Source organism: Dendrobates tinctorius, unplaced genomic scaffold, assembly GCF_039654945.1.
Source record: "Dendrobates tinctorius isolate UK_male_01 unplaced genomic scaffold, ASM3965494v1 ptg000021l, whole genome shotgun sequence".
NCBI classification, from domain to species: Eukaryota; Metazoa; Chordata; class Amphibia; order Anura; family Dendrobatidae; genus Dendrobates; species Dendrobates tinctorius.
Genome location: NW_027361689.1, coordinates 10062882 through 10084231, shown reverse-complemented (window position 1 = coordinate 10084231; position 21350 = coordinate 10062882). Strand labels below are relative to the sequence as shown.

The following is a 21350-nucleotide window of genomic DNA, read 5'->3' as shown; positions in this document are numbered from 1 at the left end:
GATGACCGGACATTCTCCTTCAGGATTTTTTGGTAGACAGCAAAATTCATGGTTCCATTTACCACAGCAAATCTTCTAGGTCCTGAAACAGCAAAACAGCCCCAGACCATCACACTACCACCACCATATTTTACTGCTGGTATGATGTTCCTTTTCTGAAATGCTGTCTTACTTCTATGCCAGATGTAATGCGACATACACCTTCCAAAAAGTTGAACTTTTGTCTCATTAGTCAACAGAGTATTCTCCCAAAAGTCTTGGGGATCATCAAGATGTTTTCTGGCAAAACTGAGATGAGCCTTTATGTTTTAATTGCTCAGCAGTGGTTTCCGTCTTGGAACTCTGCCATGCAGGCCATTTTTGCCCAGTCTCTTTCTTATGGTGGAGTCATGAACACTGACCTTAACTGGGGCAAGGGAGGCCTGCAGTTCTTTGGATGCTGTGGTAGAATTTTTTGTAATAATAATAATAAATTTTATTTCTATAGCGCCGATATATTCCGCAGCACTTTACATTTCAGATGGGACATGTACAGACAATAGACGTTACAGCATAACAATAATCACATAGATCATAACAGATACCAAGAGGAATGAGGGCCCTGCTCGCAAGCTTACAATCTATGAGAAAAAAAAGGGAGACACGAAAGGTGGGTGGTAACAGTTGCCCTGAATGTATGGACCAGCCATAATGTTAAGTGTGTAACAGTACAGATGCAGAGGGCTAATGGATGCATAAAGCATGTGGGAACATGATGCGGGGAACCTGGTTATGTGACCTCTTGGGGAAATTTTGGTTGGTCAGCCACTCCTGGGAAGGTTCACCACTCTTCCATGGCTTTATAACCTTTTCCAGACTGTTAGATCTCAATTACTTGGCTTCTCATTTGTTCCAGAATTTCTTTGGATAGCACCATGATGTCTAGCTTTTGAGGATCTTTTGGTCTACATCACTTTGTCAGGCAGGTCCTATTTAAGTGATTTCTTGACTGAGGACAGGTGTGTCAGTAATCAGGCCTGGGTGTGTCTAGGGAGTTTGAACTTTGCTTCCCAAAGATGTGATAAACCACAGCTAATTAATGTTTTAAAGGGGGGCAACCACATTTTCACGTTAAAGGGTTTGAGTGTCCTTATAATACTGATAACCTATCCCAAGGATCTGTCATTACCATCAGATCAATGAGGGTTTTGGATATCGGATAGGTCATCAATATCATTTGTGGCACATTTGAAATAGTAAATCAGACCCGGTGATACACTTTTATTTTCATTGCTGCAAATTTTCATGGACTCGGTCAATAAAAGACTGCAGCGTGAGCAAATCCAAGTAGGAACACTACGAGTCCTTAACATGAGACCTTTCTTGGGCATCACCGTCATCACTTGGAGTAGTAGCGCCCTCTAACTACTGGTCTTGAATGTTACTTATGGTAAGTAGAAGATTTTGCTGAAAATTTCTCACGTAAGTGAATTAACCCTTGAAATAATGCTATTTAGATCAATATTATATCATGCCCTGAAAAGGTTTACTACTAAATCAATTACTTTTTTTTTCAACACAAAGATGAAAGGACAGGCTGGCACAATCTAAGGGCCCCGTCACACATAGCGATCTCGGCAGCGAGATCGCTGCGGAGTCATAAGTTTTGTGACACAACAGCGATCTCACCAGCGAGACGCTGTGTGTGACACTTATCAGCGACCGGCCCCCCTGCCGGTATCGCTGATCGTTGATGGAAAGCCCTGGACATTTTTTTGGTCGCTGGTCTCTCGCTGGCCAGCACGCATCGCTGTGTGACAGGCGGGAGACCAGCGCGCTGGTAACTAAGGTAAACGCAGGGTTTCTAAGCACTGGGCGCACTCCCCTTAGAAACCCGATGTGTACCTTAGTTACCAGCTCCCTGCATCAGCGCGCTGGTAACTAAAGTACACAGTGACGCCGCGCGCTCGGCGTTGCTGGTGCTGATCGCTGGTGAAGCTGTTTGACAGCTCACCAGCGATCATGTAGCGACTCACCAGCGATCCTGACACGTTGATATCGTTGTTGGGATCGCTGGTGAGTCGCTATGTGTGACGGGGCCCTAAGACCTGGCTGGTAATTAGGGAGATAGGTTTAGATGCTTGTGATTTCCTAATCTTTGATGTGATTCTGGCTGGAAAGACAATAATAGAAAACCTTCTGCGAGGGAACAAAGCTTCAATTCATGGCTTCCTTGCTTTGGTAATTATTATGCAATTGTTCTGGTACCAAGGCACAGGTTTTCAGATAACGAGGTACCTATTAAAGTCCAGAAATGATGTGCCGTACTCATCACTGGTCAAGACGAGAAGTTAATCAAAACTCATTCCAACTTTCCGCTTTGTTTTGGTCATTAGCAATGAACCCAGTAGCTTAAAGCCTTTTTACACCTTTGCAGATATTTTTTTTTAAATGCTCATTTGCTTCCTAAGTGCAAAGTTCAGCAAGACTGTCTTCACTAATCTTCATTAACCCCTTCACACTGTGGCCATTTTCCATTTTTTTTCCTCTTATTTTCCTCCCTTCATTCCAGGAGCAATATCTTTTTTATTTTTCCATCAATATAGCCATATCTGGGCTTGTTTTTTTGGTTGGACAAGTTGAACTTTTGAATAACACCATTCACTCCTTCTACATCATGTACTGGAAAACGGGAAAAAATCAAAGTGCGCTAACATTGCAAAAAAAAGTGCAATTTCACAATAGTTTTTAGAGTTTTTTTTATTTACCATGTTCATTAGTTGATAAGAATGACTGGGTAGTATGATTGTCCAGGTCATTGCGAGTACGCAGATACCAAACATTTATATATTTTTTTATTTAAGTGATGAAAAAAAAAAAAAATTGGAAATTTATAAGAAAACATATTTTGCGTTTTCATTTTTCGGGATCTGTGACTGGGTGATGGCATATTTTTTGTGCCCTGAACTGACATTTTTACTGATATCATTTTGGGGTAGATCTGATGCTTTTATTCATTCTTATTGCTTTATATTGCAATAGCCAAAAAAACGTAGTTCATTTTGATTTTTTTTTACATTACACTGCTTAATGATCAGATCAATTTATTCTATATTTTTTTAGATCGGGAAAGCGATACCAAATATGTGTATTTTTTATTTAATATTTTTTAAATTGTTTTATTTTTATGGCGCAAAAAGGGGGTCAATTTGAACTTTTGCATTTTTAAATTTATTTAGAAACATTTTTTTTTTACTTTGGATTGCATTTATTGGTCCCCTTAGGGGACTTGTAGCTGCGACCATCTGACCGTTTGTACAATACATAGCCGTGCATTAGCATGGCTCTGTATAGAGAAAACCACAACCACAGGAGAATCATAATGACAATTTTTATTAGAAATGGCTGTCATGACGCGAGGTTTGACAGGCAACCTGTCTGTGTATGTTAACTGCTGTTGTCAGAGACTGACAGTGGGATTCAACAGGCTAAGAGCCGCAGGGACACAACATATGATGTATGTTTAAAGCGGGTTCTCCAGGCTTTTTGTATGTTTTGTATGTGTACCTAGGATGCAGAATTCTGACAGTTTGTAATATACTCCCTGTTAGTATTCTGCATGGTGTCCTAGATACACACACAGTCATGTAAGTAGCTGTGTCCTGATTCTAACAGAAGGGTCATAACAGCCCCCAGTCTCTGCCAGACCCTTCCCCTCCTGCCTCCTGTGCAGCACACTGTGCAGGAAGCAGGGCAATGACTCAGCTGACTGGAGGAACCAGGAAGGAAAAGGTATCTACATAGGTGAGTATAATGGGCTGTGTGCATCCTTCCCTCCCTCATCCATGTGTCCATCCATCCATACGCACATTACTATGCACTGAGGTTCTGCAGCAGCTGAAGTGTATTATGTGGTATATATGTAGATATACACACACATCACAGTAGACTTTTTACAGTACTAGTATGTCAGGAGTAATGTGGGGAAATGTGATGCTCTATCACCACTGTGGAGGTGGTGTGGAAACATGTGGAGCTCTGTCCCCACTGTGGAGGTGATGTGGTGGACATGTGGAGCTCTATCACCACTGTGGAGGTGATGTGGTGGACATGTGGAGCTCTATCAGCACTGTGGACGTGGTGTGGAAACATGTGGAGCTCTATCACCACTGTGGAGGTGATGTGGTGGACATGTGGAGATCTATCACCACTGTGGAGGTGATGTGGTGGACATGTGGAGCTCTATCACCACTGTGGAGGTGATGTGGTGGACATGTGGAGCTCTATCACCACTGTGGAGGTGATGTGGTGGACATGTGGAGCTCTATCACCACTGTGGAGGTGATGTGGTGGACATGTGGAGATCTATCACCACTGTGGAGGTGATGTGGTGGACATGTGGAGCTCTATCACCACTGTGGAGGTGGTGTGGTGGACATGTGGAGCTCTATCACCACTGTCGAGGTGATGTGGTGGACATGAGGAGCTCTGTCACCACTGTGGAAGTGGTGTGGAAACATGTGGAGCTCTGTCCCCACTGCGGATGTGATGTGGAGTGCAGTGATTGTGCTGCTTTCCATAGATGAGGTCACTGCTGCCCTTTCCAATACTGGAGTGATGACAGAGATGAGCGCAGGGGCAGATAGTGACAGCCAATCAGTGTGCAGAGGGCGGGGCTAGAGATTGAAGCCAGGCGGTGCCATCTCTGGCTGTCAGGTTAGATAAAGCACAGGGAGCTGTCAAGTTTGGTAGAGCCGCAGGTGGACAAAGTGGGTGCAGGGAATGAAATAGAATTCAGGAGGAATAGAAGGCAGAAACCCCAAAAAATTCTAGAGGTGTTGTATATCACAATACATCACAGATTATCTTAAAAAAAATTGTGCTTTTGTGGTCGGACAACCTTTTTAAGTCATATGTCGTGAAGGTGGTAAAAAATTTTATACCATCTGCTGCAGAGTGTCTGTAAAGGTCCGCATACATATTCAACTAAAGTCACCCGAATGTGCAAGAATTGGCAGAATTGTCCGTCAGTCTAATGTAAATAGGAACCTCCAGACTCTTCCTCCAACACTATCTCTACAAATGAAGAAGCTCTTCCTACTGTGGCTCTCTACACCTTTCTCAACTCTCTCAGTGTTAGAGATAGCAGCAGGGACCGGAAGGGGTTATATACAGAGTTCCATTGGCTGAAGAAGGGAGAAAGCATTTCAAGGAGGGCAAATACAACTGGCTTTAGTAACGGAGAGAAGCACAATTTAGCGGAAATTGCAGGACAGAAGCTGTGACCATATATTAGCAAGTGAAAAGCTCAGCGCCCTGGAGACACAGACCTCATCTCCAGCCTGTACTACTGGGAGGGGCACTCCCACAAGAGAACATTCTGAAACTTGGATCAGGCTGCAAACTGCATTCAAACAAGGAGAGAGAATTGCAGACCGAAAATTAGCACAACTTTATTAACTAAAAGGTACACACTCACAGTGTTAGAGATAGCAGCAGGGACGGGAAGAGGTTGAACACAGAACTCCACAGCGTCTCAAGGACGGTAAATAAAATGGGCTGTAGTAAAGTGGTCAAGCACATGGAGAGAAAATTGCAGAACAGGAACTATGATATTATACAATATTAGCTAGTGAAAATGTCAGAGCCATGGAGACACAGATCAGCCTGTACTACTGGGAGGGGCACTTCCATAAGGCCAGGTTCACATAGCGTTAATGCAGTCCGCTCAACGGGGAGGACTACCATTGCACTTCTAGGAGGAAGAATTACCTCAGGGCAGAAGCAAAGCACAGTGCTGAAGAACAAATATTCAGACTTAATAAAATCAGAGGTTACTAAGATCTGCCTGTCTGAAGGTACAAAGCAATCATCAACCATGAGTGTAATCCTGTACCTCAGTTTCCCGCTGTTTGTAAATAATAATTTGCCCCATTACCTTCAGTAAAAAGACTTCTGTTTTAAATTCTTATAGCTGCTTCATGACTAGGGCTCAAATGCACCAACTACTACCACCACCATCATCATGTTCTGCCTAGAGGCAGTTACTGTGCAAACATTGCATTGTGGAGTTTCCTGTGCGTGTGTAATTTGAGAAGGAAAGACTCTTCTCCTGACAGAAAGCTTGGCCACCATAAGATACGTCATACCCTTTCAGGAGTACAACCCTCAGCCATACACCACATGAGAACGCCACACTTATGCAAAGAGAAACCCCTAATGTCAACCTAATAGCCACATATGTATAGAATGCAGCATGTGCAAATGAGGGTCCTCATTAGAGCCTCTCACACAGATAGTGTGCCCCTATAGCCAGACATGTTAATGGTACAACATAGTGCTAAAGTGCATGTGCTTAATTGCAATAGTTCCTCTGACAGGGACACACCCCCAGAAAGAAGCATGAGCAAAACGCGCGTCGGGGTGAGGAGATACGGCGTGCCACTCGGTATTTACTTCTGGAGCACTGCAAACTCAGGTTATATATGCAAGTCTTTATTGTGAGCATGACAATATGAAGTCTCAGTTTCAATAGTTGCTAGGGTTGTCGTCTATCGTTGGTACATTGTCCCTGTCAGTAATAAGTCCCTGACCATAGTAAGCATCACTTATTGGGTCCAGTGACTCATCATCTGCCCCCCGCTGTACCTGAGGTATGGACACCTACTCGCTCAATCAAACTCTGATCTATTGGAACATTTTTTATGATTGGCTATAAAAAGATTTAGAATTAAAAATCAGTTACCTCTTTCGAACTGTAATTTCTTGTATCTTTGCATTATTTCCACTGCAACCATGCATTCAATCTGTGAAAAAATAAAAATATATTAAGTAAAGGAAGCCATACATCTGAAATAGCCATCAGCCAAAGAGCTATTCTTCCTGATTCTATCCCATATAAACATGCATGCCCGGCTCAACAGGGAGAGGGGATTGAGCCTTCGATAGACCTCTCTGGTCTGACAGCAGCTTAATTCCTTTCAGAATAATGGATAGGGCATATTGAAATCCAACATGCCCAATCCTTCTTTCCATCAACATCTGCTGGGGAGAGCCACAAGGAGAACATACAAACTTCTTGCAGAAGTTGTCCTTGGTGGGATTTGAACCCAGGTCCCCAGCGTTGCAATGCTAACCACTGAGCCACCGTGCTGCCCATCGTTTTTCATATAAGAGGAGAAACAATTGGCTGAAACACACATCCGAGAATAAACGCCTGCTGTTACTGACAGACTTACAGATGAGAGGTCACTTAGGCAAGAACCTGAGTAACTGCATTACTAACGCAGTTCTGCATCACTTTTGTCTCACCCTCTCATATCAGTTAAATTTCAAAATTCTTGTTCAAACGAGTAAATTTGTAATATACCTCTTATTAAAAAATTATTTCCCTTCCTAAGAATGAAGGATTTTTCATTCTATTGTGCCCTGGCCATTGACTAAGTTACAGGCCAGCTCTGCAGGCCATCAGAGGAGACTAGACTCTTAGCGGGGGCTTATTTTAAGGGAGTGCTCTTTATGGGAAAGTTATGGATAGATATATGGAGGGGTCCTGCCATGCTAATAGGGTGGGCTAGACGTGCACTGAGCCCTGGGCCATGCCAGGAGAGCTACAGACAACCTAATTCCCATTTTGATTAAAAAGTGTTGTATGGACACTTAATGGAAGGGTTAATATGCTAGATGTATGCTTTTTATGGGGGCTAATCCACTTACATAACTGTTAACTGTGCACCCAGTTACACAGAATGTGTCAGCAGGTTTTCGCTACCTAATCTGAGAGCAGCATAATGTAGAGTCAGAGACCCTGATTCCAGCGATGTGCTTTAGTTGTGATAAAATCACTGTTTAATTAGCAGGAGATTATCACTAAAGGACTAGTAACCCTGCTGCCATGTAGTCCTTAATATTCTCAGTAACCCCGCCCCCATCACTGATTGGCAGCTTTTTCCTATGTACACAGAAAGCAGCCAATCACTGGTGTGGGCAGGGGTTATACACAGCCCAACTGGTAGCTCTACAGCAGATAAAACAAGGATTTTATCAAAACTGCAACAAGCAGCCCAGTAAGTGACACATTGCTGGAATCTGGATCTCTGCCTCTACATTAGGCTGCACTCAGATAGGGCAGTAAAAGCCAGGTGACAGAATCCCTTTAAATTTGTATTTAGGTGGGGAGGATGACCTCTAATGCATGCGTATCCCAGCTGCTCTTTGCCTGTAGTCGCGTTATGCTCTCTCTATATACAAGCAGGGGAGATGCACTGTATATAGTCATTACAAAGTGCAATGCCGAAGCCTGAATCTCGTATTATTGCATCAGAATTATGTCTGGAAATTCTGGCAGGCTTAATGACCGGAACTAGTGGCGTCGTAGGAATCAGAAGATCTGCGGTGTGGCTGGGACTTGCAGCCGTAGTGCTAAGTTTGTATTAAGTGCCTACTTAGTGACTTTTATTGCCCATTTTAGTCTACCAGAATTGATTCCCTCTATTTCCACCAGCAAATTACAAAGTGCGGAAAGTTTTGGAGACTACTTGCCTCGTTCTCTTGTAAATGGCCTCTCTTCGGACAACCGGCATCAGGGCAGCTGATAGCAGTCTCTAAACCTTCCTTGATCAGAAGTTCTACGTATTGTTTTAAACACTGTTATAAGAAAGAAGAGAAAAGGAAAACAACTTCATCTCATTACGTGCTGTGATATTAGTGTATGTATCAAATATAAAAGCTAGGAAACATCTTAAAGAGACATGTATTAATCAGGGGTGACTTGGACATTGCTGCTTCAACCAGGCCCGCCATCAGGGCATTATTAGCCTTACTGGTGTAAGGGGCCCGGGGGCTGGAGGGGCCCGCGGTCAGAATTTTCATAAACCGGAGCGCTGTGTGTATGGAGGAGAAGGAGTCATTGTGACAGACAGGTGGGAGAGGCAGCCAGTGCTGAGCAACAGGAAGGCGGGACTTTCCAGCATCCAATCCTGGCTGAGCGCGGGCTTAGTGTAGTTACAGTATTCTCCCCTGTCACACAGTCAGGAGTGAGTCACTAAGGCCTGTTTCACACATCAGTTTTTTTGTCAGTTAAAATCCGCTAAAATGGGGGATAGCGGATCCGTTCCTGTACTGACCACAACGTTTGGCACCGGACCGTTATTTTAACGGATCCATCAAAGGAAGAATTTTAAAGGAACCGCTGCCTGGGGAAGGAGAGAGAGAGAGAATTTTTCAGCCGCCAGAACAGAGTTTAGGGTTAAATTTCCGGCTGAGTGAAGTCTTTCGGGCATGCGCAGTGAGAAATGCGGATCTGGCCGCCCGAAAAAACGTTGCATGGTCCGTTCGGGCATGTCGGCGGACCTCAAAATTTTGGCAGATCCGCAAAAAAACGGATCCAACGGATGGCCATCCGTCAAGATCCGCCGGTAATGCAAATCAATGGGGAAAAAAACGGATTCGCTAAGAAAAATGGCGGATCCGTTTTTTTGCAAAACGGCGGATTTTGACTGATGGACACAAACGGATGTGTGAAACAGGCCTAAGCAGCAGGAGCAGCGTAGCCCCATAGTGAGTGTCTGAGCCTGTGTTGTTTAATGTATGGCCGGTCTCCTGACAGGTTCCAGTCCAGTCCCTGCAGCCCAGCATCCTCAGTGAGCCGGCTGTGTGCTCAGTGACAGCGGCAGCCATACTATCAGCACACCAGCCGCTCACCGAGGACACTGCTATGTCCTGAGTCTGACCCCGGTTTGTATCAGCTATAGAAAAGAGCAGAGCTGAGTGCCCCCTTCACCTCCTGCAGAGAAGCATAAGACCGCTGAGCCCAGCCTGCCCCCTGACAGGACACAGCAGCCCCCTCTCAAGATTCCCTGCATTTACTCTCCAAACTTGTCTAAAAAACTTCAGTCTTCAAAATGGAGCTGTGGTGTCCTGTCAGGGGGCAGAGGGGGCACAGCAGCCTTATCCTTCTCTGGAGGGAGCAGGGGGCCAGGACACTGCTCATCACGATTTATAGCTGATGAATAGCCTCACCTTCTGGAGATGTTATGTAACAACCACACACTACATATATATATATATATATCGTACATATTAGGGTATGTGCACACGTTGCGGATCTGCAGCAGATTCTGCTGCGTTGTACAGTACCATTAAAGTCTGTCTAAAACCAAAAATGTGGTGCACATGCTCCGGATTTTTCCACACGGATTTTCTGCGGATTTAAATTGGCAGCATGTCAATCCTTTGCGCGGATCCGCAGCGTTTTGAGACCTGCTCCTTTATAGGAATACGCAGGTGTCAAAGCGCAGGGGAAATCCGCACTAAATCTGCAGAAAATCCGCAGGTGAAACGCAGGTCTTTACATGTGGATTTAGTCAAATCTACGTGGAAAAATCTGCAGCAGAATCCGCAACGTGTGCACATACCCTAAAAGTATGCAAAAATTCCACAGTATTACAGAAAAGTAACTAAGGCCAGACTCCAGCATGAGAGGCTAATGAGAGAAGATCTGCAGGGGGAATGAAGAGTCTTAGGGCCCCGTCACGCATTGCGACGCACCAGCGATCCCGACAACGATATGACCTTGTCAGGATCGCTGGTGTGTCGCTACATGATCGCTGGTGAGCTGTCAGACAGGCAGATCTCACCAGCGATGATCACCAGCGACATGTGGGTAACAAGCGACGCACGTCGCTTAGTTACCCACTGTGTACCTTAGTTACCAGCGCGCTGGTGCAGGGAGCTGGTAACCAAGGTACACATCGGATTTCTAAGCGCTGCGCGCCGCTTAGAAACCCGGTGTTTACCTTAGTTACCAGCGGCAGCTCGCTGATCGCTGGTCTCCCGCCTGTCACACGCACCGATGTATGCTGGCCAGCGGGAGACGAGCGATCAAAAAAATGTCCTGGCCATTCCAGGACGATCAGCGATAAGTGGCAAGGGGGCCGGTCGCTGGTCAGTGTCACACATAGCGATCTCACTGGTGAGATCGCTGTTGCATCACAAAACTTGTGACTCAGCAGCGATCTCGCTAGCGAGATCGCTATGTGTGACGGGGGCTTTAGTCCTTGCTCACAAGAGCGTATAACACGGCTGAGTGCTGCTATGTAATGTTTTATTGCAGAACACTCGGCACAGTGTTACACTATGGGGCATCACAGATCTGTGATTTTTTTCTACAGACTGAATTCGTCTGTGGAAAAATGATCTGCAGCACGCCGTGAGTGGCTCTGGCATTCGGATCACACGGACCCATTGAAATCTATGGATGTGTGTGAAACATCAGGCTGAACTCAGACAATGGAGAAGATGGAGAAATGAAGTTCCCTGTCTTCTCAATGTGCTCCGATTATCTCATGCAAGAGAATCAGATGACACTCAGATGAGAGTTTGGGCCGAGTGTCAGTAGCATAATTGAGCCGATTCTCTCACATGAGAGAATCATCACTCGTGTGACCCCGGCCTTACACTTTTTTCAGCTGGACAATTCTTTTATATACTTTAATTATCCCTAATATTCCAGAAGACTTTATAATATAAGTATCCTTCCCAAACCCACTGACCTAAGCAGGGCCGCTATCAGGGCATTACTGTCCTTACTGGATGGGGCCGGACGAGCAGAGGGGGCCCCGGTCACTATGTGGTGGTAAAATGTGGTCTGGTCATGGCGTGATGGTATTTCTTCCTTGTACTGTATGTGGGATTTTAGTTCACCATGTGGTGGTATTTGTCACTTGTATGTGGCATTATTGGTAATTTTAAAAATGGAAAAATTTACAAAAATATACCAACATTGTATTGGATATCTTAGCAACTGTTTAGTAAGTTACAGTAGAATAGGGCCCGGCCAAAAGAGTCTACTTTGTCGTGGTGGTGGATTAAAAACTCTTTTGGTCAAAACAAAAGCTGCCTGCTATGTATGTGGTGATGGGAACTGTCAATGTGTGATTGGTGAGGACATGGTGCAGAAGTGGAGTTGTTCCAAGAAAGGGCAGTGGGACTTTGAAAGGTTCGAGGGGTTGAGGCGGAGCTAGGGTGGAGCCTGGGCGGAGTTTCAAGGGGCCACCGAAAATTTTGCCAGTATGGGGCCCCGAAATTCCTAGTGGCAGCCCTGGGTTCAACCACCGATACCAAGACTTCAGCAAACATCCAAGTCGCCTGTGTACATGTTACTCTCAGGTCAGAAGAGATGACGTGAAAAAGTAATATATGAGATCATGCCAATCGGTGACAAACAGCGTTTCAGCGAAAAGTCATTTTTAACCCCTACTTGCTTTTTAATCGCGGTATATACTGTAAAATATATAAAAATTATGTATATGATGCTAAGGCTGCATTCACACCACCTTATTTTTGGTACACTGAAAAAATTGACCTCACTAGGACCAATGTCATTCAATCGAGCTGTTCAGATTGCAGTGTATGTTTAACACCGAGTGAATGTACACGTGAAAAAAAATATTTAGGCCAGGGAGGATTCTATAAGAATACGTTCATGCTTACAGCCACCTGCACTTCTATATGTTGCCAATCGGCTCTACATGACCAACAGTACAATATCTAAGGCATAATCTTATAAGCAAAATAGTACAAGTATATAATCCGTAGATAGAATGTATAGTTATCTGTTAGGCGTCGGGTTCCTGCAGCGACTCAGCAGGAATCCAGAGCCTCACATTCTGCGCTCTCTCATTATCTATCGACTGCAGAGGAGATTGCTCAGCAGTCTCAGCGTCCCAGATGCTCTGCCCAGACCTCCTCTGTGGGTCTGGCTCTAGCTGCCACCTTTGGGTCAGCAATAGCAATGCAGGCTGCTTTGCAGCAAAACGCTCCAGAGGCTAAGTCCTCTCGTCGCGCTACTGGTCATGCTCACGAGACGATCTCTCATTGGAGATCGGGAGTCACATGCTCAGGTCCTTCTCCTGATCTCATTGGTCCATCTCAGAGATCTGGAAGGTCCCGGAAGGGCACGGCTATAAAAGGTCCACATGGCCGCTTGGCCACGCGCTAGTATAGACTCTAATTGCTACTGTGTGAATGGTGATGGATGTATGGACTGCAAATGACTCATTAAGATTCCCCTCCCTCTGATATTACGAGTGCATATAGGGATCTAGTTATAGAGTCAGCTCCAGTCAGTGGCAAGTTACTGGCCACACGGCACATCCTCCACAGTACTAGCGTCCGACAGTGCGCCCCTCTTGGGCACTGTCGCATTGCGGCTGGGTCAGTCGCCGCGCTGCTGTAGCAGCACTAGTTGGCGTCCGCGGTAGCGACGCCGCACGCACGATATGTCTAGACGGACATCGCCCCGAGTCTTGGGTTTAGTCCTGTGACCACATACCGTGCGTGCACTCCGCTGAGTCCTGTGAGGTCAACAGGCTCGGCATTTATGTTCATGCCTTAAACGACTCTGTGAATCAACAGAGTACGCCCAGCACACATCGGGTGACGTTATAACCCATGTGTGCTATACCGTCATATAGCGCGTCTGCCATTGTCTAGCAGCAGGTTTAACTCTTACTGCACGGTGGACCCCGGGCGGCGAACGCACTTTCTATTATTTAATATTTAGTGCGTTCCACCGTCCCTAACAGTTATCTACAAACAAATAACACCAATGGGTTCAAGTCCTTGGATGGACATGCTCCCACCCGAACGCGCGTTTCAGCAATGATTTCGTTAAGGGGGGACGATCATAAGAAGAAAGGAGGATATACAGTTGTGGTCAAAAGTATTGACACCCCTGAAATTCTGTCAGATAATACTCAGTTTCTTCCTGAAAATGATTGCAAACACAAATTCTTTGGTATTATTATCTTCATTTAATTTGTCTTAAATGAAAAAACACAAAAGAGAATGAAGCAAAAAGGAAAACATTGATCATTTCACACAAAACTCCAAAAATGGGCCAGACAAAAGTATTGGCACCCTCAGCCTAATACTTGGTTGCACAACCTTTAGCCAAAATAACTGCGAACAACTGCTTCCGGTAACCATCAATGAGTTTCTTACAATGCTCTGCTGGAATTTTAGACCATTCTTATTTGGAAAGGGTGCCTTCTCCAAACTGCCATTTTTAGATCTCTCCACAGCTGTTCTATGGGATTCAGGTCTGGACTCATTGCTGGCCACCTTAGAAGTCTCCAGTGCTTTCTCTCAAACCATTTGCTATTGCTTTTTGAAGTGTGTTTTGGGTCATTGTCCTGCTGGAAGACCCATGACCTCTGAGGGAGACCCAGCTTTCTCACACTGGGCCCTACATTATGCTGCAAAATTTGTTGGTAGTCTTCAGACTTCATAATGCCTTGCACACGGTCAAGCAGTCCAGTGCCAGAGGCAGCAAAGCAACCCCAAAACATCAGGGAACCTCCGCCATGTTTGACTGTAGGGACCGTGTTCTTTTCTTTGCATGCCTCTTTTTTCTCCTTAAACTCTATGTTGATGCCTTTGCCCAAAAAGCTCTACTTTTGTCTCATCTGACCAGAGAACATTCTTCCAAAACGTTTTAGGCTTTTTCAGGTAAGTTTTGGCAAACTCCAGCCAGGCTTTTTTATGTCTCGGGGTAAGAAGTGGGGTCTTCCTGGGTCTCCTACCATTCAGTCCCTATTCATTCAGACGCCGACGGATAGTTCAGGTTGAAACTGTTGTACTCTCGGACTGCAGGGCAGCTTGAACTTGTTTGGATGTTAGTCAAGGTTCTTTATCCAACATCCGCACAATCTTGCGATGAAATCTCTTGTCAATTTTTCTTTTCCGTCCACATCTAGGGAGGTTAGCCACAGTGCCATGGGCTTTAAACTTCTTGATGACACTGCGCATGGTAGACACAGGAACATTCTGGTCTTTGGAGATGGACTTGTAGCCTTGAGATTGCTCATGCTTCCTCACAATTTGGTTTCTCAAGTCCTCAAACAGTTCTTTGGTCATCTTTCTTTTCTCCATGCTCAATGTGGTACACACAAGGACACAGGACAGAGGTTGAGTCAACTTTAATCCATGTCAACTGGCTGCAAGTGTGATTTAGTTATTGCCAACACCTGTTAGGTGCCACAGGTAAGTTACAGGTGCTGTTAATTACACAAATTAGAGAAGCATCACATGATTTTTCGAACAGTGCCAATACTTTTGTCCACCCTCTTTTTTATGTTTGGTGTGGAATTATATCCAATTTGGCTTTCGGACAATTCTTTTTGTGTTTTTTCATTTAAGACAAATTAAATGAAGATAATAATACGAAATAATTTGTGTTTGCAATCATTTTCAGGAAGAAACTGAGTATTATCTGACAGAATTGCAGGGGTGTCAATACTTTTGGCCACAACTGTAAAAAAGGAACTCCAACCAACAGAATCACAACGCGGACCGGAAGTGACGTTTGCGTCACCATGGTAACTGGAATGCCCCCTATACATACAAGTTCAGTATTTTCAGTTGAGGAAAAGAAGTAAGCTCAGGAATCAATTTATAATCCCTGATAAAAATAAACACATAAAAATTTGGGGATGACTGGAAGAGGAGTTTATCCACTCTCCGCACTTTCTTATGGAAGGGTGATCAATGTCTGCTCATCAGGAGTCTGTCAGCTGTATCCCCAACAGTCATCTAGAGCACATGTCCCAATTAGAGATGAACAATCTTGTTCGGAAAACGATCGCTAAACATAAATTCGGCACGAATATGGCACATCTAGATTCGGCGACCGTTTTCAGATAGAGTTCGCTCATCTCTAGTCCCAATGTTTAAAGTTGGGAATCTTGAAGAACAACAACCCCCCCCCCCCCCTTGAAAGTACAATCAATGATTAGGGGAATTAATTGGCACCTGACAACTCTCCCAGGTAGTCTTCTCTTTTTCCACGGGTCTACCGGATGCTCTCAAAGTTCATGCTAAAACGGGGACAACCTCTATTCCTCCGTTAGTGATTGACAAGGAGGGGAAAAAAAGAGTAATAGCAAATTATACCTTTAGTGACTGTCATATTTTTTTTTTCTAAAGAGTCTCGAAAGATGAAGTTGAATTATACAGCGCATCCCACCTACGTCCTAGGAGTGGACTATGGACAACTCCAACACCAGACTTCGTCCATGAAAGTCTAAGCATTGTCATAATGTATTACTCTAAAACAAAAGAGCATGGACCGCGCCTCCAAAAAAAAATCATACAATGATCTAATGCTGCTAGGCGAAAATATATACCGTAAAACTGAATATGAGGTTCATGATCACAGTGTTAAACTAAGAGCCTCATGTTCAATTTTATATATTTTTGCCTAGCGGCATTCGATCAATGTATGATTCTTTGGAGGTGCGGTCCATGCTCTCTTTTTTTTTTAGGATATTGTCATAATGCATGACTGTAAGAAAGTGCTTTGTGATTGCTTTGTACGCCAAGAAAAACTTGGCCGAATAACACGAGGTTTATTATCCTGGCACCGAGAAGTGGCAGATTCCTGGAGATTAGCACCACAGCTCATTTATATACCGCTTGTGCCTCTTGCAAGTCGGAGTCCTGCCTCAAATCTCATGGCAACCAAAATATAAGTAATTTCCATATGATTAACCAGAGGCAACACATTTAGACTCTACCCGGTCAGTTAAATTACTATTAGGCCCCCTTCATACATCCGAATATTACCGCTAGTGGAAAAAAACAGTACCGATGCTATCCGTGTCCATGTGTGTGTGACATACAATGCCGATTTTGCAAATTTTCCCACCTACAAAGTAGGGTACAACTCTGAGAGACAGAATCTAAAGATAAAATCCAAAAAAATAGTAAGATTTTTAAATAATTAAATTGCATTTTATTGCATAAAATTGCAAAATTGCAGCCCCCCATGGGGGCCAATATCCATGGAGCCGTTCTATCCTATTAATATCAGCCCACATTTATCAGTTTAGCCTTTGCTACTTAGTAAATATAGTCATTTTTGGGGGGTTCCCGCCCTATAATAACTAGTGAAGGCTAAGTAAACAGCCGAGTGCCGAGGAGCAGAGGGAATAAAAGTCACCAACGCTCTGCTGACTCCATAACTGCACAGTCCAAACTTACTCAGGTATTAACATCAGCAAAAACACTGCGCCCCCGCCTGGAGCTTCATGGCTGGAGAGCTTCATTGCCGAGCAGCTCCATGCAGCCTTACATCACCAAACACAATGTCAGTGGTCGGATGGAGTGGTGTAAAGCTGCCGCCACAAAGCAAGGGTCATAAAGACATAGTTGGGTGGGTTTGGTGTGGAAGAACACGACAAGACGCACAGAGCCCCAACCTCAACCCTATCTAATACTTTTGGATGAAATAAAACGGAGGTTGTGAGCTCACTGACTCTCAAATGCTCTTCTGCATGAATGGGCAAAAATTCCCACAATCACTCATCCCCAAGTCTTGTATAAATAAAGTCTTCCCACAAGAATGGAAGCTGTTATAGCTGTAAAGGGAACAACTTTGTGTTAAAGGGGTTATCCACTATTTTCCCCCTACTGGAGCCATTCCATGATGGAACGTTTCCAATAGGGGCATGTTTGTGTGACAAACAGACACCTGGAAGACGTGAGACCTGCTGCTACTTTCTCACTTCCCCGCAATATCAGTTACGTCTGGAGAAAATGAGAGTGAATCGACTGCTGATAGCCAATGACAACGGAGAGGAGCAAAGGTTGTTATCTCATTCATTTTACTCCCTTGCATAGCACCATTATTTCCATAGAGTGTTACAAACAATAGCAGTGTCCCCATTGGGGCTCATAATCTACTGTACATTCTCTATCGGTAGGTCTTTGGAGTGTTTAAGGAAGCCAGAGGAAACTCACGGAAACACGGGGAGAACATACAAACTCCTTGCAGATGTCGTCCTTGGTGGGATTTGACCCTAGGACCCAGCACTGTAAGGGTACCGTTACACTTAGCGATGCACCAGCGATCCCGACCAGTGATATGACGCGGTCAGGTTCGCTGGTGCATCGCTAAGTGGTCGCTAGTGAGCTGCCACACAGGCAGATCTCACCGCGACATCGCTGGGGTCGGGGGTCGCTACTTACCTGTCAGACGCGGCAATCCTGACGTCCTCCCGCGTCCACGCGTCGCTCGTCAGCGCCACAGGAAGCCCAGCAGGAAGCTGACGACGAGAAATGATCCAGGACCTTCTCGCGTGACCAGCGATAACCAGCGGGGGAGCCGGTCGGAGGTATCAGACACAGCGATATCGCTAGCAATATCACTGTAAAGTCACCGATTTTGTGTAACGGGGGCTTTAGGCTGCAGTGCTAATTACTGAAGGGGAATTTATCAATTGAATCGGGGAAGTCTGAGTAGTGGGCAACCCCTTTAATGTCTATATATGTAGAGTGGGAGGTCATAAAAGCTCCTGGAAGTGCGATATGGGGGGATCCTAATACGCTATGTGGAACAAAGTATGATTTTCTATAGGAGCTGCAAGGTCCACCCAACAAACCCTGACAGAGATCCAAGCCAGCAACATCTCTGACTCCCCCACCCCCCACTAGTAAGAGCTGAGAATGAGAAAAGCTTTGTGTATGGGACAATTAGCCCTGGGAACCGGCCTGTTTACCCTGGTTATCAGCCTGGCCGGCATGCCAAACAGCATAAGAGATTGGTGCCAGGGAGAAGTGTTGACATGGTGTCCAGGGTTGCCTGGGAAGTACAGATTACTTCTTAATATGCAGCGAGCGAGCGCTGCGGAGTCTGTTCCTTCGCTGATCCAGCTGGAAATTTCGTCTCTGTCCATACAAGCTGCACGTCCTCGGTGAATTACTGCAATTAACCGTAATTAACGAGTGAAATCTATTCAGGCCGGTTACCATACAGGGGAGATATATGGGGTCCCGCAGATTTCAGCGTCATCTGCCCCATGGAATATAGGCTCCCCATATTTCTATTATGAATGTGTGCAGCTGTCCTGCTCCGAAAAGAAAACAACATCAGGGATTCTCTGTGAGGGAAAAGAAAAAAAAAAAGAAGCAAAAACAACTGGCGCCTATACAAAAAGAGATTATTTCAGGATATAATTGCTGCGATAAGAGAGCGGACATCTGCCAGATGATGCCCATTGATTTAGAGGCGCTGCCAGACTCTCTTCACGAAGGAATCCTTTTTTTTGCAGTCAGAATTTCTGAAGAGCGCTCGTATAGATGGGGGCAGTAATGGGCGCAGCTAAATGAAGGCTCCCCATGACTGCGTTGGCAAAATGGGTTTTCTTTCAAATGAAGAAGTCTGAGGTTCGGATTAGTTATAAGGGTGTGGGGGGGGGAGTCTTGGGGGGGTGCTGGATTTTGTTGTAAGGGAAAAAGTGCGGGAAAATCGGCAGTTAACCTCAGGAAGTTGGAGAAGACAGACCCACCCACCATCCCTCTTTTTTGGATGGGTATGTGGTGGGTTTCAATGTTTTTGTTTATGGGATTATACTGTAGGTACATTTTGTGTATTATAGATCATACTGTTGTCACAGCGGCAGGTTTGGCAGGGGGTGGGGTTCTTGGAGTTGACGCTGATTTATCGGGGGAAGGAACTGTATGTTAAATTCTGATAATCTGAAATTATTTGGGGCTGATTTGGCTTTTGGTTCGGGCTCTGGACGGGGTTTTTACCTCGGGAGCTTTGGTGATGAGTCTGCCCTAAAAGGGTTACATGGTGCCCTCAAGCTGGTGGTTACAGCTGAGGGTAAAGGTGGTGGTTGATATTTGTTGGTGTTTTGCTATTATTATTCCAGATCTTTGGCTCCAAGCACCCTCCCCTCAGGTTTTTGCATATCTATTTATACATGTTTTTATGCAATTGTTTGTTAATAAACTGGCCGCTGTGGCCAAAATTATCCAAAGAATAAGGAGTTGTGTTTTTATTGTGTGAAAGGGGGTGGTGTTTTTGGTACAATATGGTGGTAAAAGAGTGGTGTCAAGGAAAAACACATACGCGGTCAAGGCACTACCATGTCCGTCATATAATAATACAAATATAGCAGCTGCTCCCGGGCTTCTAAAAAGCTTCTAAAAGGATGCAAACTGGAAAATAATGATAATTGCAGTCAAAATAATCTATACAAGTTTCTTTAGCTTAAAAAAAAAACAAGAGGTGGTGAGTTCTCCTTCAATAGAAGTCTTCTAACAGGGGCTGGACAGACATCTGTCTGGGATGATTTAGCGAATCCTGCTTTGAGCAGGGGGTTGGACCAGATGGCCCAGGAGGTCCCTTCCAACTCTACCATTCTATGATTTTTAAAAAAAACTGCGGACTCCTTTTTTTTTACGGACAGGGCAGATATGGCCCTATTTTTACGGACTGTCCTGAAATTTCTGGCAACCAATGGTGAAGATCATGTGGCTGACAAACCAAAGCCGTAGGTTTCCATTTTTTCCCTACAAACTTTTAAGCGCACCCACTAAGAGAAATGGGTTCTCCAAAGGGGTTGTCCACTGCTTTGCTTCAATTAAAAACAGTCCAATGGTGGTTTTAACATAAAAAAACACAAATATTCACCTATTGGATATTCCGCTGTATGGCTGCCGCTATCCCCCGTTGGTCTCCTGCCTTCTTTTTTCAGCAGGGACAATAGATTACTGCTGCAGTTAATCAGTGGTTACCGGTTACGTTCCTCCTGAGCTAGACGAAAACATTCTCCTACATCTTTCTTCTTACTCAGACGAAAAATGAGTGCCGCGTTCAATCACTAGTTGTTGACTGGCTGCAGTGGTGGTGCCAGAAGAAGAAGCCAGGATACCATTAGGAGACATCAATAGCAGTACAGAGGATTGGTGGTGTGTGTTTTCTGGGGGCATATGTGTTGCTTTATGTTATTTTCACCATGCACCATTTTTTTCAAATTAGGTCAAATTAGTGCAGGGGGCATTTATGCACATGTAATCTAAGTAAATGTATCAAAGTACTGGCAGTTATACCATGGCAGTTAGACAGGGCTTGAGACAGGTAAGACATTTATATACATCTACTCCCTGTACATTTGGAGTACAACAAATATATACCATATGCATTTGTGTAATTTATATCCTGGCCGCTGCGTTCACACACATCCACCGCCCTGGCATTAACTCTCTACACTCCATCCATATCGGCCCCTCACTTCTTTCCTCTCCTATGTATAGCACTCACGCTCTTTTCACAATGTTAAATTGAACAGATCCAGTCAGTCCCACCATTCAACATAAGAGACGCTCTCACAAATCACTTAACCATCTGCTCACTCTTTCTATCCTTCTCCTCCTAGTCGCAGGAGACATTGCTCCCAACCCTGGTCCCCCATGTTATAGAAAGTCAAACCCCCCAACTGCTACACTCAGAAACCCCTCTAATCTTATTAATATTCCCTGCATGCCATCTGTCTCTCTTAATTGTGCATTTTGGAATTCTC

The 21350-nt window shown here is 44.7% G+C and overlaps 1 protein-coding gene across 7 annotated transcripts in view; it reads right to left on the bottom strand.

Moving 5' to 3' along the window:
- Nucleotides 1-21350, bottom strand: part of RNF144A (ring finger protein 144A) — a 190853-nt gene that overhangs the window by 29475 nt on the left and 140028 nt on the right. For all 7 annotated transcript variants that reach the window (XM_073568171.1, XM_073568172.1, XM_073568170.1 and 4 more), the window contains 2 exons: nucleotides 8521-8625; nucleotides 6725-6785 (listed from right to left, as the gene is read on the bottom strand). In XM_073568171.1, the coding sequence (XP_073424272.1) occupies nucleotides 6725-6785; nucleotides 8521-8625 (166 nt within the window). The remainder of the gene's footprint in view (nucleotides 1-6724; nucleotides 6786-8520; nucleotides 8626-21350) is intronic.